This window comes from Platalea leucorodia (assembly GCF_965183815.1).
Source record: "Platalea leucorodia genome assembly, chromosome: 5".
In the NCBI taxonomy this organism is placed as follows: Eukaryota; Metazoa; Chordata; class Aves; order Pelecaniformes; family Threskiornithidae; genus Platalea; species Platalea leucorodia.
In genome coordinates this window covers 84,013,145-84,038,937 of record NC_138827.1, presented here as the reverse complement: position 1 = coordinate 84,038,937, position 25,793 = coordinate 84,013,145, and the positions used below count along the sequence as shown (strand labels likewise).

Below are 25,793 nucleotides of genomic sequence, written 5' to 3'. Positions count from 1 at the left end.
CTTCTGCTGGGAAAGGGGTCTGGGTCAGTCTGGACTTTGTGATAATTTCTAGGTGTTGAAGATACCAGAGATCTCATTGTCCGTCTCCCCTCCTTTTACCTCTAAATGGTACCTAATAAATAACAGTGTTCATGCCCGTGGAGTGTCTCTTGTGTGTCAGATTATTAACTACCTCTATCTCCAAACTAATTTCCGAGCTCAAGGAGTGGAAAGTCCGCGTAAGCCAGCCCCCCTGGTTTGCAGGGACAGACGACGTAGGGTCCTGTGAGCACGGCACGCTCCTCATGCTGAGCGGGGTGTGTGTGTGTGTGCTTGTGTGCGTGCCGTGGCATCGGGGTGCAGTGTGTGCGGGAGGGTGCAGGCCTGGCTCCTGATCAAGCGGCACTTGCCTGCAGGCTCTCACCTGTGTGCTCCTGGGTTACTGGGGTCTGAAGGCATCGGAATGCACTGTTGGGAATAAGTATTAACAATAAGTGTATTAGAAAAGGTTTGCTTTCATCCCGCTGTTGGGAACTCCAGACACAACTTTGCTGTTTTATGACTCTCTGCTTTTGATACCGTGATGGTAGTAGGAGCCTTCGGTGAAAATAGCAAAAAGATCTTTTGCTAACACATGTTGCTGTTCATACGTTTGTGCGGAATCATCAGAATGCGATTTGGGAAATGGATGATTTCTCAACAGCAATGTTTTGCCCAAATGCCTCGAGACGCTTTGTCTCAAGCATCAAGAATTTCAGAAAATGTAAGAGGATGTCATGAAGAGCTCTAATACAGTTCCTCAAAATCTGTATTCAATGCATTGCTTACCGACTCTCTGGGATCTTGAAACTTGAATCTGCAGCATAAGAAAACATTTCTTTCTATTGCTATTGCTCACTGGCCATGAGGGTGATCTTCACACGCCATCCTTGGGTTTAGGTACTGACCAGATGCACTGGTGCTTTTCATTCAGTTGGTGCGGGGAAATTAATCTGTCTGCTGTGGAAACTCTAAAGCAGAACACAGCAGCAAAAGTAGAATTATGTAGGCTTTTTAAAATGTCATTAAAACCAGTTCCTTTATTGGGAGGACTGGAGGTTGGCCAATAGACATATCTTCTACAGTAAGGAAAATCCAGGGTACTAAAGTGTTTAAAGTGACTAAAGTAGTTTAAAAAAACCCACCTAAACTAAAATAAATCATTAAAAATAGAATTAGTGTTCCACATTCTGGATAACGTAATATAGAAATACTGTTGCATCTCTTCAAACATAATAAGCCTATAAGCAAAGAGCTAATGGTGCTGACGGGTTTAAGAGGCTAGGAAGGGCTTTTATAATCAATAACTTAGGGGCAGAAAACAAATTAAGAAGAAAGTAGGTCTATGAATCGATGAAAAGCAGGATGGCCTTAACGTTACTCAACAGTTCAGCACTTTGGCTTTTTCTCAATACTTATCTAAGCAGAGTTGATGTGATTTCTATGGAAAGACATGGAACAGATTAGTTTGCAATAACTGAAATGCAGTGTGAAGTTATGCCTAATTCTGCGTAATTGCAGGCCATGCTCTCCCTGATTTACCTTCATGCTCCTGCTCTTACCCTTGTGCCAGGTCCCACAGTCAGGCAGGGCAGAAGAGGCCAATCCAGCAAACTCATTTCCCCTGCACCTTTTTTGGTAGGTGAGCTACGAGATCTGTTTGCCCTGCCGATCCGTGCATATATGTTACCAGCAGTCTGCCTTTGTGCTCAGGGTTGTTTTGAGAGACACTGAGCAATTTAAGATCCTGTAGTGTGTGTGAAACGGTATATACATCAGGGCCATCAAATATACATCAGTGTATATATACATCAGAGAAACACTCAAGTCATGTCATTTACCCAAGGAAACTCGTGCAAGAGAGGCAAACAAAGCTCTGTGAAGCCTACTTAGCTGTTGCTGATGATTTCTGGAAGCATTTTGACTTACAATGATGTGTGGGTGTATGAAATTGTAAACATGCTTTATTTACATGTTCTTTTATTATTATAACATGACTTCTAATGACCGGCTATTCTAAATTGAAAATATTTAGACAGTCAAACCCACTATTCTGCATGTTTGTGTCTTTCCATGACTCTTTCTATAAAAATTCATGTTTCCTTACGTAGGTTTCCTCATGAAGCTGATTAAAGCTGCTTTTTCTTCCTCTCATGTTATGTTAAAAAAAATCAAAACCAGTTTCTCTGAAAATCTAAGTAGGACTTGCTTAAAAATTTTAAGCAGCTGTAGCTTGGAAGTAGCCTCTGAATGCTGCCGCTTCCCCCAGCTTTCCTTGGGTGTTCGCACCCCCTGTGCAGATCTTGCAGGCTCCAGTTCTTTCTAATGGGAGGTCTTCTGGTTCTTGCAGGGTGCCAGGGTGTGGCTGCGGGAGCAGGACCAGCTGCAGCCATGCACTGTTGGCTCATGTGCCGATGGAAACGTGCTCTTCACCTCCGATTATGGCGCGGTAAGTGAAGTCTGCATGAGGCTGTAGCCTATCCCGAGGTGCAAAATGTACTTCTTGGTCTTGCATGACCTTCATGCTAAAAAGAAATGCATCAATTGAAATGCTGCAATTCTGTCTGAAAAGTGACCCAGCCCTGCCACAATACAGGCCAACGGTCTAACAAAGGTTAAAAAAGAGAAGATTGTTCTCTTTCTTCTGTTCATTTGCCTGCCCACCTCATTTTGCTTGAGTTTTTTTTGTGCCACCTTGGAAGGAGTTGCATTAACAGACTAGCAAAACCATTATATTGGCAAAATGCTCCTAGGAAGGAGGCAGCTCCACCAGCTCAGCAGCCCTTTCTGCCAGGATGTGCTTCTTGCAAGCCCTGCTGCCGTGAGGGCTGTTGTGCTCACCACCGTCTGCTTCAGCAGCTTTTGCCATCAGCCCGTTGGGTCAGGGGCAGGTGGAAGTGAGCTCCTTGTGTCAGTCAGCAGCGTAAGTGCAGCAGCTATGCCTAGGACAGTTCAACAAGGCAGCTGAGCTCCTCTGAGAGCAGAGCTCTCTGCCAGCGATAGGGACAAGCCTCTTTCCTGCCCTGTTTCCCACCCTGTGCTCCTTGTGGTTCCCTGGCATGCCTGCTGCAGTGCTCATGGAGTAATATGGGTAGGAAGGGACCTCTGGGGATCATCCAAGTTCTCAGTGAGTCAGCTCAGCTCCCTAACCCTGGGAAAACTATTCACTGCCTTCACCGGGGTTCTTAGAGAGTCAAACTGGTGCCTGGGCTGGGAGGAGGATGGCGAAACAGGCAGGACTGTGCCCTCCAGCAGAGAACAATTAGATCTGCTCAGCTGTTTTGGGGAACCCTGCTCTGCAGGCAGCTTCTTTGTTACAGAAAATTGGACAGCTTTTTTTCAGCCTCTTACCTGGCAAACAAAGGAGGGCACAGGGGGAAAGGGGATTTAGGACTCCAGCTTGTGGAGAGTCAGTGGTAGGACTGTCATATTTTTCAGTCTTTATTTGTCAGCGCTAGATTTCAAATCATCATTCTTTTTTAAAGAGACTGATTTGTTTCTCAGAGACAGAAACTCACCTAGCAGACACATAGGTTTTCCATCTGGTTACTCTAGTCTCTTAAATCCTTTCTTGAGGAGTTGGCTTGTTTTGGGGGTGCTGGATAGTCACTAGCCCATTTTAAGAGATCACAGAGGCATTCATCACAGGTAATGCAGCAGCCTGTGGAGGGTGAACAAACGGCGAATCCTTCCGTGGCTCTCCCAGACTTGTTCCTGTCTCTTCTGATATGCTGCTGTGGCCTTGGAAAATCCTCCAAACCCACCTGGCACCTCTGAGAGGACACCAGAATTTCCACCACAGAGCCTGCTGCGTGGGTGCACCCACTGCCAGCCTGTGTCTCTGCTAGAAAATGTGCACAGGATAATGCTGGGTGGAGTCACAGGTCTAAAAAGGCTGGATTTTTTTTTTTTTTCCCCTCCACAAAAGAAGAAACCACTAGGCTGAAGCAGCATGTGCTTTATGGCTTATGCAGAAAAAGCACACAGTGATCATTCAAGGGCTTGCTTTATTCCGTGCGCTCCACAATGGCTGTCCTATGTGCTTCCCTCACCTGCCGCCTTTATTGCTTGATAACTGTAGGAGGGACTGGCTGTCTTACGCCAGGTGAAAACTCAGGCGAAAACATCTTCATTTTACGTTGGGCTGGATGGTTCAGTCGATCCCTCTGATATTAGGATCCCTAAATCTAGTATCCTCATGTTTTCTGTGGCCCAGCATCCCTGCAGCTCTGAGGTAAGAAGCCCGGTCTTATGCTTCAGGCCTTTTGCCATTTGTTTTCACTTCCTTAAAAACACCTCAAGCAACAAATCCATCAGAAATGTGACTTCCTGGGAGGAAAGGAGGAGCCGACGTGAAACACAAGACTGGAAACCACAGTCCAGACAGACCAGGCAAATGCTTTATGGATAAACATAACTTAGATGCTGAGTGGGAGCTTTGCTCCCGTGCTCAGGGTTGCACTAATGGATAGATTTGAGGTTGAGGAGGAATCATTTCTCCCCTGCTCAGTCTGGCTTCGTTGGCAATCCTCATCTTGGCTTGTCTGCCGGTCAGGTTTTGCTTTATTCCTGACCATTGCAGGGGCTTATAGAGGGTCCTGCTCATTTTGTCCTGACTGTGGGCTAAATCTGAGACAATCAGTTAATCACTGGGGAGAAAGTAGAAATCATTGGCTGTGTTTTGAGGTACCTGTGTGGTATTTGATGGCTTGGTTGTAGTTAGACTAAAAGTTGATAGTTTTTCTTCCCAAATAATAAAGATCTGCTTATTAATGCCTATAACTTTCTGGTTAAGTATTAACTTGTTGGAAAAGAGGTATTCCAGAGGCAGCTCTGCTGCGTGATCGGTTTGTGTTCTCACTTGCTTCAGGCAAAATCAGCCATCGTATTCAGCTCAGTAGTGCTAGCTGCTGAAGCCAGCCTGGCTCACCTCACCTGGTGCAGGATGGTGGGGAGGATGTTCCTCCAAACTGCTCTCCTGGCAGATTGCTGGAGGGGTCCAGAAGCGAGCAGTGGGGTAACAAGAGCCTCTTTACTGGGGTGGCTGGAGGTGGGAAAGGGCCTGGATCAGTGCAGCACCTTGCAAGTGGAGGTCATCATGTCTGGGTCGTGTTTGTATCTCAAACCTCAGAGCTCCTCAGGGAAAGGCCCTTTGACACAATCTTGGGAACAAAAAAGCCCATGTCTGTCTGCGGGACCATGGATGAGCCCTGCAGCCTGTTGGTGATACAGAGACTAGAAACTCGTGTCTACCCTAGAGGGCAGAGGACAGATTAAAAGCCAACTCTCTTCCAGTGCCAGGGAAGGCCTGAAACCTCTCTCCTATGCTACATGTGCTCCTATGCTAATAATTTACTAATAATTTACTCTTGCATTTAGGCCCCCTGTTGCTCTTCAGGGTCCCATTTTCTCCTGTGTTGTCTGCAAGAGCAAGTATACAAGCTCTGACCCATCACAGTTATTTTTCATGTATAGCAGCCTCTTGGCACAGGTGCTGCCAACTGCCTGGTATCTTTTAGGACGCTTGTCCACTGAGCTTTTTCCCTAGGCATTTTCTTGATGGTTCTCTTTTGGCCTAAATGGCCACAAGTGCTGACAATGCAGTGGTAAATGAGTAAGTGCCAGGCAGATGTAAGGAAAGATCACGTCATACCATTTTGGACTTGTCCCCTTCCAAAAGTTGTCCAAGTCAGCAGAGAAAAGAGAGCTAGGGTGGTTTGCTGCCTCATGGTTTGAAAGTGCTGTAGTGGTTTTGCTCCTGACAGAGTCCAGCTCATGTTGTGCATTTGCAGCTTGCACTCTCCCGTGAATTTAGTTGTCCCATTCTCCCTTCCTGCTCCCTCTGTTGTGGAAGTGCCTGAGGCCTCTGCTCTGAAGAAGAAGAAAAAAAAAAAAAACCCAAAATGTTATGTGGTTTTTTTTGGTCCATGCTTGCAGAGTGGGGGTCCTGCTGCTGGCAGAGTCCTACCTCTCTGATATCCAGCTGCAGAAGTGGTGCAGAGAAGATCAGGGAGGCCTGGAGAGAGCCTGTGTGCTGGATGGGACTGTTCATGAATGTGAACTATGTATTTTTGAAAGACCCTCGGCTGGTGAGAAAATCAGGCTGCAGGGCAGCCTCCCAGTGGAAGAGACCGAGTCCTTGTCACATTAGGTGTGACTGGGCAGACCTGGGGCAAACACATCTGGGAAAATGAGCCTGCTTCTCCTCCCCAGCTCCTTCCAGGAACAGAGCTGTTGCTTCCATTGTGCACGCCTTTGCAGGCATCGTGGGGGTCTTGTGAAGGGATCCTGCGCCAGGTCATTCCTTTCCCACAGTGGCGCGGGTGCAGGCTGGGAGCTGCGAAGGGGCGCTGGCTGGGCGCCTGCGACGCGCTGCGGCAGCGAGCGCCCCGCGGGGACTCGCGAGGGTGGCTCGCCGGAGGGGGCAGGGTGACCTCCTTCTGTCTTCAGCATGGCTGGCCTCTCCCTCGCAGTTACGGCAGCCTGGGGACTCCAGGAAAGCAGGCAGGAGAAAACAGCTAGATCAACGCTATATACATCGTGGGCTCATTCTCTGTGGGGTCAGTCAGTTTCTTGGTGGCACCTGGGAGGGCTGAGAAGCAGGAATGGAAATGAGGTAGAGACCAGAGTCCTGGAAGAGAAGGAAAAGCCCAGGTTTCCTTGGATGGGTTACTGCGGGCCAGTTTGCTTCTCCAGGCTGCCTGTATGAAGTCCCCCATCTGTCTTGGGTCTTACCATCTAGCACAGCTTGGGATATGGCACACGGTTGAATCCAAGAGTGGGAAGCAACTGAAATAACTTTTGTGAAATGCCAGCATCGTGCTTGAGGAGGAGGAAAGGAGGGCTGGGATGTGGCTATGGTGGAGGGGAACAGTCACATAATCTCAGCTGTGTTGAAAGGGGGTGAAGAAGATGACCCGATAGCTGAAGTGTGGGTTATTGAGGAGGAGGAGGAAGCTCTAGCAGGAAGAAGGATGCAGCAATTGAGGCAAGAAGAGTGCAATTGCATAGAGAGAGAAGTGGGCACTTCCCAGAGCAGTGATAGAAGTTAATAGCTATCACTGTACAAACACTTTGAAAGCTGCATCATGTACGTACATGCCAGCATGCACCCAGGGTGTCACTACTTTGTTTGGCTTCTTATCTGCTTTTCTTTCCTTTGCTCTTGACATGACAGCCTCTCCCAGACACTCTCTGGCTGCTCCTATGGAGAGTGCAGGGCCAAACCTGGAATGCGAATAAACTTTGCCTCAACCTCCCCACACTCGGAGATACGATCCCACCTGTGTTTTTGTGAAAGACCGTTCCTGGTTTCTTGGGAGCAGCTGCCAGCATTATTCACAGTCACGAGTGCAGTGTGTAATACCTGTCTGGCCTGGCGTACCTGGAGGCTGGTGCCCTGCTCCTGCTAAGGGCACTTCAGTAACAACCAAGTAACCTTGCATTGATCTGTCCCTGTCAGTAGTGAAGGTGAGAGAGTGACTCAGTAGCAAAGGAAGGGAGTGTGCTGTATGGTTTCGGGCCAGAGAGCTCAAATAGGTAGGAACAGGAACAGAGGAGCAACTATAAAAATAGGGAGCGGATCTGTGCCTTATTCATTTCCTTTTCCAGTGCTGCAGTATAAAGCTGTGGAAAAGGGCATGTTTCTGGTAGAAAATCAGACCACGTGCCCAGGTGTCATGCGCTTATTTGTCCTTCTCCCCATTCTTCCAGGTATTCCAGTACCCCAAGGCCTCCCTTTCCAGAGACAAGGTCTTGCCCATGCACCAGACCAGCGTTGATGGGGTAGAAGACATGTCCATGCTGGGAGATCTGCATGAAGCTGCCATCCTGCTTAACCTGCACCAGCGCTACCAACAGGGTAACATCTACGTAAGTGCTCAAGCTGGGCCACATCCCTTTTGGCTAATGATTTTTCTTTAGCTTTGGGGCTGCCACTTTGCATGTGAAATACTGATTTTTAGCCTTGTTTCCTGAGCATCGTTTCATGTGGATAAAAAGGGAGGTTTTTGCTGCCTTGCCAGCTCCATCAGCCCTGTGAGATCCTCCCCCTACCAGAGGGGCCTCTTTGCATCTACAGAAGAACTTCCAAAACATGAACATTCACCTCTAGGCTTTGTGGTAATTGGGCAGCTCTGTATCCTCCATGACCATCCGTGTTTTACAAGCTGGCATTCACGTTTCCCAGATTCCCCGTTACTGCTGTTCAGAGGTTTATATGGCCAAGCAGACTGGAAAGTGCAGTGTACACAGGTTGTTGCTAAGTATCCCTGGTGATCCAGATAAAGCTACTGCTTGACAAAGCTAGGAAAGCAAACCCGTTGCCTAATTCTTCTGCTTTTACATGCTGCTGTGCCTTTTTTGAGTTGCTTTGCTCTCCTTGCACAGATGAATACTCAAAGCATCTCCTGATTTCCCTCTCGGGGCCCTCAGGAAGGAGGCAAGCGTCAGGAAAGGGACTTGTGAAGGAAAGCACACCTGGGATGAGGCATCCCCGGAGCGCTGGGATGGCAGCGTGCCCCGCGGAGACTTGGAGAGGACTAGGAGGATGTATTACAAAGACTGCCTTACCTTGCTCTACCCTTACCTTGCTCGTCCATGCTATGTGCACCCTGAGTTTTTCAGATTATGACAAGAAAAATGTAAATCTCTATCTGTGTTGCGTAGCAACTGTTACCAAGGCAACCAAACCATATGCACCTGTATTCCAGGAAATGATCAATAAAGTGACCCCATTTCTGAACCGTCTCCTGCACCGCCATGCAGAGGAGACCGCAAATTCTCTTTTTTGTTGCTGTAGACCCCCTCGCCTGTTGCCTGTCACCATAGCCTTGTGACCCTGTGGCAGTACCCACGTGCACGCACTCTTTCGATGGCCCTTGTCCTTGCTGCTCTTCCTGACCTGTGTTGGACGCGTGCTATGTGTTTGTGCAGCTCCTTGCCCATTTGGGTATATTCCTCCTGTTTCCTCTTCCTCACACTTTGAAATGAGAGGCAGGATTCTCTCCCTTTTCAGTCTGTGCCTTGCACCAGAAATGCCACAACACCAGCACTGTGGCAGTGTCACGGCAGCTGCACCTCCTTAAGCCTTTCCTCTGGCTCTGATAGGTCATTCCTTCTCTTTAGCACTAGTTCTGTGGCTTCTCCATCCATGTGTAAAGGTACTGAAAGTTTAAATATGATGTAATTTTTTTGCCTGTGCGTGGTGCACGAATGTCAGCCGTGCACCTCAGATCTGAATTTCTGGGAGATTTATGAAGGGGCCTGACTTCTGTAATATGCTGAGCACTGGGAAGAAACCCTCAGTGAAGGATTGTAAGCCCCTTCTTGACTGGGACTGTATCTGGGTATATGTTTGTGCAATGTCTGACCTGGGGGACACCAAACTGGATAAGTGCTGTTTTGCATTTCTGCAGTGCAGACATTAATATTGCAGTTACCTTATCATTAACTACTAGTTTTTGCCGTAGCCCTGCTGCGTATAGTTTTCAGTTAAGCAGAAATTGAGAATGTCGGCTGTAGTGCCACCTAATGACTTGCAGAGATCTGTGAATACCATGAATGTTGCAGGGGTTGAGTTCATTTAACATCATTCTCTGTGGTCTCCACAGGGAGAGCATAGTAAGCTGAGGTTGCAGATGAAGCTGTACTGAGAGCAGTTATGCCTATCAGTCAGGGCCAGAAATATTTGGAAGGAAATCAGAGAGATCAGAAACAGGTGAGAAATATCATCATTTTCTGGGAAACAAATTCACCTGAAGGAATGGGTAACTCGGAATACTGGTAACTAATATTACAAATAATAATAATAAATAAATAATAATAAAAATAATGAGGGTATGGAGAACGGAGAACATGAAGTGGACAACTGCTGTGAAAAAGGGCAGTGCAGTTCTGAGCTGTATGCCTGGAGGCATCCTACCATGAGCTCCTAAAGGGGATCCTTTCTGGTCAGGGAGTATAGGCAGCAATACCGATGTGTAACCCCTAATTAACGTGCTACAGGAATAGTGACAATCTTAACAGTACCTTTTGTTTTCCAAAGAAACACTATTCAAGCTCTACCAAACTGTTTACGGAAATTATGTGAGCACACCAACAGCCTGCAGCATTTAAGAGTGTGTCTTCCCCCTTCATTCCTGCAATTCCCGTATCCCTTAATAAAAGTAGACCCAACATAATGTGAGTGATGTATAAATGAGCCAGGGGCTGTACTGCCACGTTCTGTGCTGTCCCTAGCTCTGCCATGCCTAACCACCCAAGTAGGGTCTATTGTCTTGAGAAGTAGACATGCCACATGTGGCTTGTTGTGCTCTCCAGAGTTCTCTGGGGACGGTCACTCCTTGCTAATAGAGTGGCTGGTATGTACATGGTTGGTGCACAAATGCTACTGCTATTAAAAATTGTGGATAGAAATTGTCTATAAGGTACTGCAGGTGATGAGGAGACTGCAGCTGGGAGATGGAAAAGTTTCCTAGAAACACCTTTGAAAGAGATGGCTGTACTGGAAGAAGTTCTAGAAGGGGCTGCGGCAGGAGCTCAGTTCCTTGGGAGGGCTGAAACTAGAGTGGGAAATGCAAAATGAAACATCCGAGAGGAAAAAAATGCTGTGAAGGTCTGGGAGAAGTGTTAGGATGGACATCTCTCTCTGGCAGTCTCTGGACAATGTCTGTTGCTCAGCTGGTTGTACAGTGCTTTTTCCCGATCCATGTTTTCTCTCTCAGTGCTTTCCCATTTCCTCCCACCTGTCTTGCCAAAGATCATCTGCTTGCTTATTGCTTTCATCACCAATGAATTATATTTCTGCCCACAAAGGTCCATGTCAGAGGGTCCTCAGGACTTGTTCCATGCTAGCCTGTTCATACCAATAATGCAATTAGGCCTAGGTGATGGGTTTTTTTCCCCCCTGATGATCTGCGACTGCTGCTTTAATAAAAGAGTCTTAGATATTTTGGTGACTACAGCATCTTAGTCTGGCTTCTGGCTTCAGGGCTCGGCATTGCAGTATGGCCCCAGATTTCATTTGGCAGGGAGAAAGCATGCGTCTTTCTTGTCATCGAGTGTTTCGTTTACAGCTTCTCCAATGGGTGCATGCAAATCTTTGTATATGTATGTGGTGACTCGTAATTCATGGTTTGGAAGTAGTACTAGATGTTGTCCCTGGCCACAAAGCCTGGCACCTCCTGCGGCAATCTAAGTGTCTCCTCCGTCACCCCTGCTGAGAATGGGTGTTCCTGGAGTCGAGCAGCCCAAGATGTCCCTGTGAAGGAGGCTACCGCACCAGCAGTAGGATTTAAGCTGGATGTTGACCGTATTACAAAGCCATTGTTAGGAGAGAGGTGGCACCATTGCTCTGAACTGCAGCTCTGAGAATAACTGGATTTGAGCTGGTTGGCTGAACCGAAAAAGTCATGCCCCAAAAAACAAAATGCATTTCCTTCTGACTTCACAAAAGAATATGTTTGAAATTCAATATTAGGCTTTGGGTATTTTATTTTAAACCTTACTAATTCTTTTCCTGAACTGTGAGATTTTAAAAATAAATATTTTCAAAATAAAATGTTTAGAAAATGTAGAAATGTTTTGACTTGAAATCCTGAGCTTCATCTTCAGCTGTCAATTTTGATTTGGCTTACCAAATGATTTAAGCTGCTCCAAACAGCATTTTTCAGCAGAAAACCGATGCGCTTTAGTGGCTCTTTGCACACGTGTGTGCGTGCGTGTGTGTCTCTGCGTCCCACCTTTTTGTTCAGGAGGTGCTTGAACCCTGCTAAGCCCCCTCCACTTAAGACTGTGGATAGGGGCACTGTCCTGACACTCCTTCAGTCCCGGCTCTGCTTTTCAGCTTCAAGCACAGTGCAAGGTAGCTGGATATGAAGATGGCTTCATGTTTTTAAATTGTGTAAGCTTAATTTAGCAAAGACAACAGACTAAGAACATTTTATTGTAAAGCAGTGAAATTGAGACTGCCCCATCCATACCCAGTTGTGCGGCCTCTGTCCTGGGGTTTGACATTCTTTGCCAAATGGAGGAGCTCTCTGCTGAAGCCCAGCTTCCTTATTTAGACTTTCTCCCTTCACCATGAGTTATTTCAGGGTTCGGATTTGTCATGATTTTTTTTTTCAGGAGCTTTATTTCCTTGATGTGTTTTGTTTTCTCCCCCTAGACAAACATTGGTTCCATCTTGGCATCAGTAAATCCCTACAAACCCATCCCTGGTCTGTACAGTGTGGATGCCATAGACCTGTACAGACAGCACCGCCTGGGTGAGCTGCCTCCCCATATCTTCGCCACCGCTAATGAGTGCTACTGCTGCTTGTGGAAGCGTCATGACAGCCAGTGTGTTCTGATAAGGTTAGAAATGGGAGAACCGGCTACTCCCTGACTGCATTACACACCTTGCTCCTGCTGCTCCATTTGCAATGACAGCTGCCTAAATATCCACACCATCCTACCCTACCCTTTGCCTGACCCCTGCTTGCCTCAGTGGAGATGCTATGTGTTTATTCCTGGAGATCGCTTCTCTGCTGCGGGTGGGGCGGTCATTAGCTCAGTCTGTCCTGGATTTGTGAATGGAACGTATATCTTTTCTTTAACAGTGGAGAAAGTGGAGCGGGAAAGACTGAGAGCACCAAGTTGCTGCTGAAATTTCTGTCAGCCATGAGCCAGACCTCCCTCGGGGCCCCTGCGTCTGAGAAGAGCACTCGCGTGGAAGAAGCCATCCTGGAAAGCAGGTACGGTCACCCCCCTGGGTGCCGCGTGTCCTGTCCCGCAGAGGCCCGGCAGGCCCGCGGACGCCGGCGTGCTGGGGCCGCCTGCCTTTGGCGGGGGCACTGCCTTCTGCACGGTGGCCGCTTGAGCCGGGCCACAGATGGAGCCGAGCCTGGGCAGCGATGCTCGTGCAGCTGAATGGTGTCACGTCAGGGAAACGCGGAGGTCGCGGTCTCGCCGGGACACCTCACGCTGGCTGCTCTCCCAGCTGCTTGTGGATCAATTGGGCTTCTTTCCAATAGCAGTGCAGGGTGCCTGTGGCAGCCGGAGAATTAACGCTCTAGCCAAGGCTGGGATTTCTCCTTCCTTCCGTAATTCATCGTCCACGTCCGCCCGGCTGCACCCTTGAGCTCACCCGCTCATCACTGCGCTGTGCCTCTTCCCAGCTCTCAGGCCCACGTCTCTCGTGGCAGTGGCTGGAGGGGACGTGGGTGACGTCCCTCCCCGCCACAGGGATGGCTGTCCCAGGTCGTCCCCGTCTCCCACAGCTCTCAGTTGTGGCTGTGCTCGCAGTGAGTCTCCATCACTCTCTGACTCCTGGTCTCCTCCTGTAGCACCCGCTCTCCCCTGGCCTCCGTTTGTTTCAGACCACCGGTACGTCTCGCCCTCGGAGGTCCTGTGGGCCGCCCGGCAGCTCTCTTGCTGTCCAGGCAGGTGATTTTAAGGAGAAACACGCGTGGGAGCTGTAAGGGGCACGAGCGAGGAGGTTTGCCGGGGGGCTGCAGCAGGGCCTGTGTGGGAGGAGGCCCTGTGCCGGTCAGAGCCGGTCTCGGCTGGAGCAGGCACCAGGGAACAGCCACCACCCACCAAAACCTTGCGAAGGCATCAGGCAGGCAGGGAAGTGCATGGCGGCCGGGTCAAACACCTTTGGGAAGGAAACCGGCAGCCATGAGGGGATGGAGGAGCGCTCTGTGGGGCTCTTCATGCCAAAGGAGGTCCTGACACCCCTAAGGGACCGTGACCCATGCCAGGGCAGGGATGCCCCTGAGGGACCATGGCCCGCCCCAGGACCATGGCCCATGGGTGACCCATGCTGGAACAGGGGCACCAAGGAAAAAAAGCGTCGGGAAAACTTGAAGAAGCCAAGTGCGGCTGAGGAAAACCAGTAAGAGGCAAAGAGCAGAAGAGAAAACGAGGAAGCAAAGAGCGACAGAAGGGAGCGGTTATGTGTGGGACCCCAGCCTCCTGTGCTGCCGCTGCCTTGCGGGGGGAGTTGCGAGGGACTAGTTGTAACCTGAGGTAGAAATGGAAGCCGAGGCTAAGAAAGGGGAGCAATAGGTGTTTGACGTCAGGTAAGCCTTGGGAAGAAGGAGGAAAGATGTTTACTTAAGTGTCTGTTTTCTCAACACCTGAATCCACAATCAGAAGTTTCTCTTAATTAGCAATAAATAAAATTAAACAAAAATTTCCCAAGGCAAGACTGCCTGGAGGACCTTGCTGGGGGTCTTGCAGTTCGGTACCGTCAAGGGCGAGGCTGGAGGTTGGTCCCAGTTTGAGCCTGTGATAGCTGCAGAAACCTCCAGAAGAGTAAATCAGATGTCTGCAACAGGATCTAGTTGTGTAATAAGCTGGAATCCTTCGAACCATCTGTGTAAAACTGACTCTCACGCAAGTGGCATATTTCAGGGCCAAGAGAGTAGAAAGAAGGAATGTTTCCTGGAAGATGGTGATGCAAAAAAAAGTTACCAGTAGCTGTGGTGAAAATAGCCTAAGCAAACATGCAGTGTCTAACGTGGCAGCTGCAAGAGCATTGCAGTTTTTAGGATCCTTATAAGCAGAGCAGCATTGAGCAGAAGGGTTGCTGCCTTTGGACCCTGTGCTTGAGAGGCTGTTGTTGGATGATTTATCCTGTGCAGGTGTGCATATTTTACCAGGGACATTGGCAAACTGGAAAAAGCTCTTAAGTGCAATACAGTCAGGACTCAAGATGTGCAAAATCTGCTTTAAGGCAAGCGGCTTAGAAGGCTCAAGCCCACTTGGTGGCTAAGTGGTAACTTGACTGTGATCCAGAAAGCTTACGATGGTAGGTAGGTGATTCCTGAGTCTGCAAGATCCCACAGCTGTGAGGTGAAGTGGAGTAAGAGCTCATGACTCGTTTTGTGTACATCTCTAATGCTACGTGAGCTACCGTGATGCGAGTGCAAAATAACTTGGTTTGTCACCTTTTCCCTGAAGAAGAGAAGCTGAGGGCCTGGCCCAGACCCAGAAGCTGCTGCCACTCCTAATAAGTCTATCTATCTCATATGTTTGCAATTCAGCTTCACTTGCTCTGCCAGTGGCCCTCCTTGGGTTAGCTTATGGCGGATTTTCATTCTTGCATCCCAGCACATACCCAGGAACAATGCTGGATTCTTTCTCCATTTCAGACAGCATTATAAACAAAGTGTTACATTAGCTTTCTATCATTTGCTTGTGTGTTGTAACATTCATGCTTGGTGTATTTCTCAGAAATCAGGCTCTGAAAACTCCCTTGGCACCGTTAATTTGGTCTGTTTTCCTTCTTAAAAATATCCATCAGTCCATTAAAAATTCTGCTAACTTTCCTCTTAGCTTTTTTTTATTGCTTGCTTCACTCTGAATCTCCCTTCTCCATGTTGGGTGACACTGCTGACAGCATAGCCACCTCTCCTGTTATTCATCCCTCTAATCTTTGAATATTCTTTTTTGTCCTTAGCTATGTGTCTGAATCCTGGACCTGCATATGTTGCAATATTTCTAAAATCCATGCTTCGCTTTCTGCTGCCCTGTTGAAACCGGTTCCCATCGGTTTGAATCCTGCAACACACCCTGCCCACATCCAGCCGAGCAGCCAGCATCACCTTCCTGATGCGCCGCTCCGCCTCGCACGGTTCACTGCTGCATCCAGTACCGCGCTGTGATGTGCCTCAGACACCCATGTGCCTCTTTCCTACCCCATCCCTGAAAGACTTCTGCACTCGTGTGCGTGAGCCCATTGCCAAGCTAAACTATAAAGATACTTCCTTGTGCTTTGCTTATCTAACTTAACATGATTTAGAGCCATAAAGATTGGCTGGCTGGTTACTGCACTCTCACTGCAACTGTGGGGGTCATATAACATAACCCTGTCCTCCCTTTTTCTGGTTGTCCCCATTAATTTTTGTTGATTCATGGCGTTGGTGTGCTCAGTGGGATACGCCTGTGCAATGTCCTTATTTACGTACTTGTTCAGAGGCGTGGGTCTCGGAGTTCACATTCTCCAGGGCAAGGAACTTACCTCCTGATCTGTGCACGCAGATTTCTGTGACTGGGTTTTCTATGGTTGTAATGTATTATAACAGAGCAATTTCATTTCTACGCTTTTGTTTGTTTAAAGTGATATTTTCAAGAGATAAACTAGGAAAATACTGCCTGAAGTTTCCTGAATGTTGCTGACCCTTTCCCACAACCACAGCTCTCACTTAGCAAGGCCTGACGCTTTCAGCAAACTCCAGCGATATCTGTAGTTGTGATTATTTGTTGTGTTATAGTTATTAACTTGTGAATAATCCTGTATCTGCCCCTGTCTGAAGTGGAACCGCACAGTAGATTGATGGAGATGTTTAAAAAGCCAGTATTTCTCAAGGTAGCAACTGCAATACCTTTTGTTAAAAACTATGTATGTTTCAGAATTAAACATGATTGCCTGCAGGCTGTTCTTGTAGTGTTTCCGTGACTCCTTGCTTGTCAGGCCTTCAGATTACTTTAGAATTGGCTACATTGCAAAAATGAATATTTTAATCCTGGAATCAGTGTGTCAGTTTGAATGGTTTAGGCTTTTCCCTTGTACTATTCTGTGGAGCAAGAACCAAGCTGCATTTTAACTCACTATTTTCCTTGTTGTATGAACCTCCCGAAGACAGGAAGGTAACCAGGTATGCTGGTTTGGGCTGGGGTAGAGTTAATTTTCTTCACAGTAGCTAGTATGGGGCTATGTTTTGGATTTGTGCTGAAAACAGTGTTGATAATACAGGGATGTTTTAGTTTTTGCTGAGCAGTGCTTACACAGAGTCAAGGCCTTTTCTGCTTCTCACCCCACCCCACCAGCGAGTAGCTGGGGGTGCGCAAGAAGCTGGGAGGCGGCACAGCCGGGACAGCTGACCCCAGCTGATCCAAGGGCTATTCCACACCATATGACATCATGCTCAGCATATAAAGCTGGGGGAAGAAGAAGGAAGGGGGGGATGTTCGGAGTTATTGCGTTTGTCTTCCCAAGTAACCATTGTGCGTGATGGAGCCCTGCTGTCCTGGGGATGGCTGAACACCTGCCTGCCGATGGGGAGCAGTGAATGAATTCCTTGCTTTGCTTTGCTTGCGTGTGCGGCTTTTGCTTTTCCTATTAAACTGTCTTTATGTCAACCCACGATACTCTTCTGGTTCTCTTCCCCCATCCCACTGGGGGGAGTGAGCAAGTGGCTGTCTGGTGTTTAGTTGCCAGCTGTGGTTAAACCACGACACCAGGGGACAAAATTCTTAATTCATCACCCATCCGAAGTTTGGTGATAGATTTTTTTTTTTTTTTTTGGCAACTTTTTTTTTCCTGAAGTGGATGATGTCGCTCTCTTAGAATGAAGTTTTCAAATCTATAATGTGTGTATATTCCCTCTGCTTGGAAACCATGTGGCTTGTATCAGCCTAAGCAAGATTTAAGTAACAACAAGGGTTTGTGTGTTCCCGTATCAAATTTCAGTACCAAACAAATCAGTTTAGTACTATGTATGTTTGTTAGTTTGAAAATGTTTACCTGTAGTTTTAAGAGATGGCTTATACTGTCTTCTCTTTCAAAGATACAAACAGAAACAAAGAAGTACGTGGTTTAAAGCTACAGACTGTGTGCCCTATATGTCTGATGCTTCTGAAAATCCTGAAAAAAAACCCAACCCATTTCACGGGATGCTGCTGTGTTAAGCACACATCCTGGCTGGGTCTTGCCACCTTTCATTTCCTGAAGCCACATTGGTGGGGAATGCCCTCGACAGCGTGAACGCCAGCTGCCCATACTGATGGGGACTGATTTAGTTAACTCCAATCCCAAAGGTTTAAAATTTATCTAGCAGTGTGTTATATTGATCTTGCCATCCTTCCTTGCCCTTGAGCTCTTCCTGCTTGTCCAGTCTGGTGCTGTAACAAATAAACCTCACATGGCAGTGCACGCTGTGCAAATGGCAAAAGGCTGGGCACATGCTTTGTTTTAATGGTATCCCATCACCAATCATATCTTCATTGCCTTGTTTCTGCAGCCCCATTCTGGAGGCGTTTGGAAATGCCAAGACAGTTTATAACAACAACTCCAGCCGCTTTGGGAAGTTCATCCAGCTGCACTTCTCTCAACATGGACACATCCAGGGAGGCCGAGTAACTGATTGTATCCTTTGCTTCAGTGGACCAGAAACGGATGGAGTGAATGGAGATGAGGAGGAGCTCAGAGCGGGTCAGGAAATCCCTCATCTCTGTTTCTCAAAGCCAGTTTATAACTGTGGGCAAATTTGCAACTTACAGAGGGAAGAAGTGTTTGTTTTGTGGCTCTGCAGCACCTAACTCTGGAAACGTTCTGTCTAGGTACTACATTAGGTAGGGACATAGTTTGACTTTTCGCTTTGGCAATCACAACACTTGATACTTAAATCCCTAGAACTTGCTGCCTAGGAAGATCCCTCATGTTGATTGCATCCTGTTTTGCCCATAAGATTGTTCCCTTATGTTAGCTCTGCCAATGAATTAATGATTTAGAAAAGTGAGATCAAGTTAAGAATCAATATATTCTGCACAAGATTTGGATGCAGAGGAGAACAGGAATTTAGACGGCCAATTATGACTCCCTGTTTTGGGCCGCCCATCTCCAGTGGACCTTAGAACCAGAGTCATAGAATATCTCAAGTTGGAAGGGACCCATAAGGATCATCAAGCCCAGCTCCCTGCTCCTCGCAGGACTACCTAAAACTAAATCATATGACTAAGAGCGTCGTCCAGACGCTCCTTGCACTCTTAACAGGCTTGGTGCTGTGACCACTTCCCTGGGGAGCCTGTTCCAGTGACAACAAGGACAGGGAAGACTGGACATAGTCGAATTATGTTGTGCCATGACCACTTTTTTCCCTGTATGCCTATGTACCCCTCTCCCAAAGGCTTTAACATATCTTTTGTCTACATGAGGCAGCTAAAGCTGCCCTGGCTACATTTCTTGATGTTGATATTCAAAGCTGCTGATGACTGCAAACCACACCAATTTCCACTGGAGTAGCAGCCAGATGAATTTACTACTGTTGTAAATAACAGGCTTGGATTGTTTAGTCTCTGCTCTTGGTGCTGTCGGTAGATAGAAGATAGCGATGTCTTGCAGAAGCAGTGAGAACTGATGCAAGACTTGCTGTGTACAATACATACTTTCAGATTAGAGTGGCCTCTCTAATCTCTCTAGGTGTCCCTAATGTGGTTCATCCTTTGTTAGGTTACCTCGTCATTGTGCAGGTCCTACGCTCTTTCTGACCCTGCCCTTTTAAATATCTCTTTAGCACATAATACCTCCCTGGACAAGGAGTAGAGAGGAGGATCTGAGATGATTTTTGGGACCACTCTTTGTCCACTTTCCAAAGCGTCAGTTATTTAATGATTTGTTGCTTGTTACAGGGTTCATCCCAATGTGTCTAGAAGATTCTTTGCCAGTCGTCAGGAGATCTGTGCATATGTCATTTGAATGTTTTCTCCTTAACATGCTGTTCAGATTTGCTGGAAAAGGTAGGTATCACCTCTACTGACTGCTGGGTGAGCCCTCTCCTCATAGTGTGGTGGGGCAGTGCCAGTCCTCCTACCGGATGATGCTGCCTCCATCACAGCACATAGACATTAACTCTTTAGGTGTTACAGCTGCGACTGTCCCAACTGAAGAAGAGGATGGTGGAGGAACAATGATTGTTCTATATCTATCAGAGCCTGTTCTCCTGGCTTTGATAAATGCTGTGCATTACAGAGAGACTCCAAGGAAAAGCTGTTTACCAAGGGGAAGGGGAGAGAGAACAAATACCTGGAAACTCAGTTCCATAGAGAGGAGTATGGGGGTACAACTCTAAATGCAGACATCTCTGCTCTTATGTAGTTTACTTTGGACTCAGGAACTCACTGAGGAGCAGGGCCAGAACTGACAAGGTTCAGTTTGTTTGTGTGCACAGTCTCTAAGTGAGCTCAGCAAAGTCTGTACGTGCTCAGTTGCACAGCCACCCAAGACAAGGTCTTGATGTAAAGCTTAGACAACACCATCACTAAACTGGAAGAAGCCCCTCTTGTGCATTGGCCTTGGAGATTTACCTGTATCCTGGTCTTCTCTTTGTCTTTGCAACCAAAAGTGGGATCTCTGTTCTACTGGCTACTCCTGTATTCTTTGTTTCAGAACAGAGTGGTACACCAGAACCCCGGAGAGAGGAATTACCACATCTTTTATGCTCTGCTAGCTGGTGTGAGTGGGGAGGAGAAAGGTAATTTCATTTTCTGGGATATGGCTCTGTCCTCTTTCCAGTCCAGCATGTGAAGCAGGTGTAAGTCAGCTAGAGCACGGATATTTCAGGTACTTGATGTATTAGTTTTTCTTGAAGGCCATACGGTGATTTCGTGGGAAACAGGGGAGTTGAGAGAAAGAGGCTGAGGATGACAGAAATGCTCTATGAGAAAAGACACTTAAGGCATTCTGAGCTGGAGGAAAAGTCTGTGCAAAGTGAAGAGGGGGCATAGAGAGATGAGGTAATGAAACTGGCTAGTGGCAAAGGAATGGTAGAGTCTTGATTCAGCTGTTCAAGGAGCTCAAAGGTTGGACTGAAAGACATACTTTTACAATAAATGTTCAGTATAGATAATAGGAGAGAGAAGAATTAGAAAGACCAGTGATATAGTGGCAGGACTAGAGCAAAAACATGTCTAGTACCTGAACAAAGGGTACATGGGGAAGAGAGAGGTGGGTCTGGAAGAGAGCATGCAGAGAAAGCGGCAGCTGCAGGCTGTGGAAGAATCCTCTTTGTAGTGCAGCATTTGTGTGTACCTGCGCTCGGCACTGCTGAGCACCGATGGTCTTGCTGAAGAGCTCAGATAGGTGGGCAGGAACATGTTACAGTTGCACTCTGGTTTTGAGGGACTGGGGAACTTCTTTATGCTTTTGTTTTGTGTGTGCTAGAATAATCAGCTGGAAGAATTGGACCTGACACAGCGTGGAAGGAAGTAGAGCTTCAGTTCTAGGGAGTTCATGCAGGGATGACCACGTGGGTCCATTCAGAGATCCATCTAAAGCAAAGGGAAATAGTGGGGACCGTGGTTATCAGCAAATACTTAGGGAAAGCACAGAAAACAGGTTATTGTTTCCAGCAGATCTCTGCTATTCTTCCCCATATCCCTTTCCAAGCTGGTGTCCCAGGCTGCTTCACTTCCCCCATCTGTGATGTGTTTCTGTCTCTTGATCATCCTTGTCTCCTTTCTCCATAGATCTTTCAGTTCTCCTCTATCCTTTTTGAAATGGGGTTCAAACCTTCAGATAGTATTTAAGATACGGTTGTGCTACAGATATGTACAGAGACTTAATTCTGGTTTTATGTTTAGTTCTGTGTTCCTTCGAAAACTGAAGGAACTGAACTGTGTTCAGTTTTTGACTGCTGCTCAGCACTGAGATGACGTCTTCAGAAATCTTACTGACTCTCTGAACTCTATCTCAAGTTGTGATACCTAATTTAGAGGTCATTACTGTATGTGTATAGTTAAGACTATTTTTCCGTACATTTTATGAGATTGAATTTCATTTTCTAGGTTTTTTTTTTTCTGAGTCAATTCAGTATTGAAATATTCTTCTGCGACTCTGCAGCTTGGGATTTGACTGTTCTAAAATCATTTTACATACCATCTGCAAGCTTTGTTACCGCACACCCTCCTCCTCCCCTTCCCCAGTGCATTCACTGTCTAGGTGTGGCTTTTGGGGGGATATGGAATCTGTTCAGATGAAGTCTTCTATGGTAAACATGCATACTGTTTTGGGGGACTAAGAATGAAAAGGCCGATTGCTAAATAAATTGTTGTCTTTCTCCTCCCTGATTCTTTTGCCTCTGTTGCAGAGAGCCTCTCCCTCTCTGAGCCAGAGACTTATCGCTACTTGAACCAGTCTGGTTGTGTGACTGATGAGAACCTGAATGACGTAGAGATGTTCAGTAAGGTCATGGTGAGTCCTGTCCTAACTCCTCCTGAACTTCTGGGCACAATCTCGTGGGCTAAATGTGCTGCAGGGTCTAGATCTCACAGGCAGAATTTATTTGCCCTAAGCCAAAATTTGGTTTTCAACGAGTCTGAAACTCAGCTCTACCTGTTTACGGTAAAAACAAGGCTCGAAGATTGCTCTTAGTGTACAGAAATGGGGGAATTTGGGAAACAGTCAAGGGTGAATAATAATTTAGAATGATGGGGACTTTGGGGATCATGAACCCCACCCCATAGTGGTTCCTGGGAGCCCTCTAGCTGGCCTGATGCAGAAAACCTCACATTGACCATTAGAAGGGGAGCAGTGTGATCTGAGGGTAGTGTTCTTCAGAAATGTTCCGGTAAAGTTGTATCACCTGTGCAAATGGCATATTCTGAAATACCACACAGATTTCAATAGACATCTGTAAATTTACCAGAGGTTATGGGTTTAGCAGGATGCATATGCAATTCATGTTTTGTTTGATAAGTGGTTGTCAGCCTGAGGGCTTTAATAATGTAGGTGAAACCAGACAGGCAAGGTGAGGGGAGTCAGCTTAGGATTTCAATAGCTCCTGCTTAGGTATGATTTAAGGGAGGGAGATGTCTCCCCTACAGCAGAGGTTTCAATGGTGACATGGTGTTTACACTTCAGCTGAGTAGAAGCCTGGAGGAACAAAGGGAACTAGAACCCTGGAGTGCCCCACTGACAGGGCGAATGCATGAAAACTGGGTCCCACCTCTCAAAGTCAATTTACGCCCCAAGAACCCTGGCTCACATGCGTGCACTAAGACAGAGGGAATGTGCCGTACTTCCCCGTTATCTGGTAACCTGTTTCTAACCTTTTAGTAGGTAATGCTGAAGGCCTGGATTTAAACATTGCTGCATAAATCTTTACTTCTCTAAGCTAGACTAAATTAAGGGGGTTATATGGATCAGAGTAAACTAAGTAAATTATACGGATCTGTTCTTCAGGGAAGACAATAAGGTAGATGTGGAAGCAGTCCAGTGATGTGTGTAACCTGTACGGCCAGTGTTCAGGGAAGGATTTTCTCACACAGGCACAGACAAACGTGTTCTTCCCATGACAGGCAATGGCAGCAGCAAAGTCCAACTTGGGGATAGGGCAAATGCCCACCTGCCTTAGATGGGGATAGGGTAAATGAAGGAGAGAATGGGAGACAGTGAAGATCATTGACAGATGTATAGCTTAGAGAGGGGCTGTGCCATCCCCAGTTTCACTTTGATTCATGATGACTATAATTCTGAGTTTTACATCTTATATGGGCTGGGCCTGAGTGTGGTGGTTGCATTGTACTGTGGCTGTATGTACAGCCAACATTAGCTGTATGGTTTTGCATAGACTGCCATGAAGGTGGTGGACTTCAGCACTGAGGAAATCAGAGACATCTTCAAACTTCTTTCTGGCACACTTCATCTGGGAAACGTTGAATTCATGACAGCTGGCGGGGCGCAGGTCACAACGAAAGCGGGTAAGTGGGACCCTAGCAACTTGGTAGACCATGCAAAGCCCCATAAGGTCCCCAACAAAGCTCACTCCATTGTCCTTTCTCCTTCTGCTATGCTGGTCTGCAGTGCCTTTGCCAGCAGATTCCCTGCAGTTTAACCCTGCAAAAGCATTGCCACAGGATGCATGGCTCCAGAGCACTGGTATGATTTAGTTGGGCTGTGGCCCTGTGATCCGTTTGTTCTCCCGGATACTCTCAGACTGAGTCCACAGTCTCAGAGTTTCTGCTTTGTGTTGAAGGAGCAGGAAGAAATAGGAACAGGGAGGCGTTTGAGATAAAAGTGGTCTGTTACAGACTTTTCCACATCTTGCTTTGAAGCATCTGCTAGTGTGCACTCTGTTACAGTTATCCAATCTGAGCTGGTCTGGTAAAGACAGAAGCAATAAATATATATTGCAAGTGCTTCAAGTCTTAAGTTAATTGCTTCTCTTCTTGACATCCAAGTTTAGCAATCCCACGCTCAGACTGCACTATTGTGCCTTTAGGAAAACATATCTTCTCATGCAATAAATATTTTGCTGGTGCTAAGCTTTATACAATGGTTTGCTCTTCCTGTTGTCAGCAGAAAGGCTGACTTATGTAAGTGTCTGACTGTGGCCCATAATGGCTGCTGACCCTGCCTTAGACTGGCTATGTGAGCTTACAGCTTTGGGTATGCCAAAGAGAATTAAGAAAAGGGGAGTGTGCTTTGTGCTGGGGCTTACCCACTTGCCTTGTAGGAGTCCCTCGGATTTCCTCACTGAGCTGCAGAATACAGATCCCCCATGAGTGATGGGGATCCATGCAGGAGAAAAACGTGTGTCCTCCTTTGTTATTAGTGCTGAACATTGCCAGTGACCTCCTGGGCTTAGACGCCTTCCAGCTTTCCGAAGTCCTGACGCAGAGGTCCATGATTCTGCGTGGGGAAGAGATCAGCTCCCCTCTCACTGTGGAGCAGGTAAGTGTCCTAGTGTATGCTACTGCTTCTGCCACTTCTGCATTTCCAGGCCCTCTGTATCCCTCTTGTATCATCTATTCAAGTTTAGAGTTTCCTTTTATACCCCGTAGGGGCTCAGCTGTGTCCTCAAGTAATTTGCCCTTACTGGTAGTTCAGGTCCCAATGTTGCCTCTACTCTTTAGGCTTTGCAGGGGAGTTCACTTGCAAATGGCAATGCACAATACTGGTTTTAAGTCACCTTTCACTCACCAGGAACTGGTCATGCTCTTGTCATGCAGAAGGTACATCAGATGCTTTGTGGTAATTGCATGTGTGCATGTTTTTACCTTGCAGAACTCCCAGGTTACGCTGCATTTACTCAAGATAAAAGCTTGCACGCAGTTACTGCAAAACATCTGGCAGATGGTAGGTTGTTACCCCACAGTAACAACCTTTGTTGTACAACTCTGTGTATCCATACAACAGCAAAGGAGGACCAAATAAACTGATATGTAGTTCCATCTTCTGAACCTGTACTGCATGCCGGAGCCAGTCCTGCTTATCTGTTACATTTCTCTGTGGTTCATTACAGTGTTGTGCCTACTAACTTTAACTTGTGGTGTTGCTGATCACTTGAGGGCACTCTTGGTGTTTTAGGTCCATGCACAGATAACCGTAGAAAATCGTCTGTCATTAATAAAATGCAATACACGGGGAAACAAGGAATAATATTACTAGGACAGAATAAGCATCGTGTTATAACAAAACGAACATCTGTAATGGAAATCTTTGTGCTGGCACAGACTGCAGAGGGTTATCAATCCAACCCCTATATTGGCAGAGAAACCAGAGTTACTAGGCTCTCTCTGATGGATGTCTGTCTAACTTTCCTTCAGATTTCCCATGGAAGGAATTTCACAGCCTCTTTAAGTATCCTCCTCTAGCTGCAGTGAAGTCTGGAGCTGAAAAGATTTTCTTCATATTTAGATTACTTTTGACATCCCAGCTGTCCACCTTACGAGCTTCCGCTTCTGTGAAGTTTTTCACGTGGTGTTCTCTTTTCTAAGCTAAACAATCCAGTTCCTTCAATGTTTCCTTATAAGTAATTTTCTAAACCTCTTCTGTCTCTGTTTTCCCACATCTTTCAAGAAGTGGAGTGCCTATAACTGGACACTGTATTCAAGCTGAAGTCTCAGCAGTGCTCATATCAGCAGAGTAGTTGCTTCTTTTCTTGCTGCGAACACACCTGCTAATATATCACAAACTCAGCTTTGCCTTTAAGAAATGGTATCTTTTTTCATAGTCTGTGACCTTTCTTTGCAATAAAATTGTGTGACAATTATTTTTCAGTCTATAATCT

At 46.8% G+C, this 25,793-nt stretch overlaps 1 protein-coding gene across 1 annotated transcript in view; it reads left to right on the top strand.

Moving 5' to 3' along the window:
* The window catches only part of LOC309590352 (unconventional myosin-X-like), a gene marked incomplete at its 5' end in the record, with an annotated part of 96,801 nt that overhangs the window by 14,179 nt on the left and 56,829 nt on the right, over window positions 1-25,793 (top strand). Inside the window, 10 exons of the mRNA XM_082311471.1 lie at window positions 2,369-2,467; window positions 7,732-7,890; window positions 12,185-12,372; window positions 12,618-12,752; window positions 18,027-18,151; window positions 19,508-19,521; window positions 20,171-20,255; window positions 21,870-21,973; window positions 23,352-23,481; window positions 24,336-24,454. Coding sequence (XP_082167597.1) covers window positions 2,369-2,467; window positions 7,732-7,890; window positions 12,185-12,372; window positions 12,618-12,752; window positions 18,027-18,151; window positions 19,508-19,521; window positions 20,171-20,255; window positions 21,870-21,973; window positions 23,352-23,481; window positions 24,336-24,454 — 1,158 coding nt within the window. The remainder of the gene's footprint in view (window positions 1-2,368; window positions 2,468-7,731; window positions 7,891-12,184; window positions 12,373-12,617; window positions 12,753-18,026; window positions 18,152-19,507; window positions 19,522-20,170; window positions 20,256-21,869; window positions 21,974-23,351; window positions 23,482-24,335; window positions 24,455-25,793) is intronic.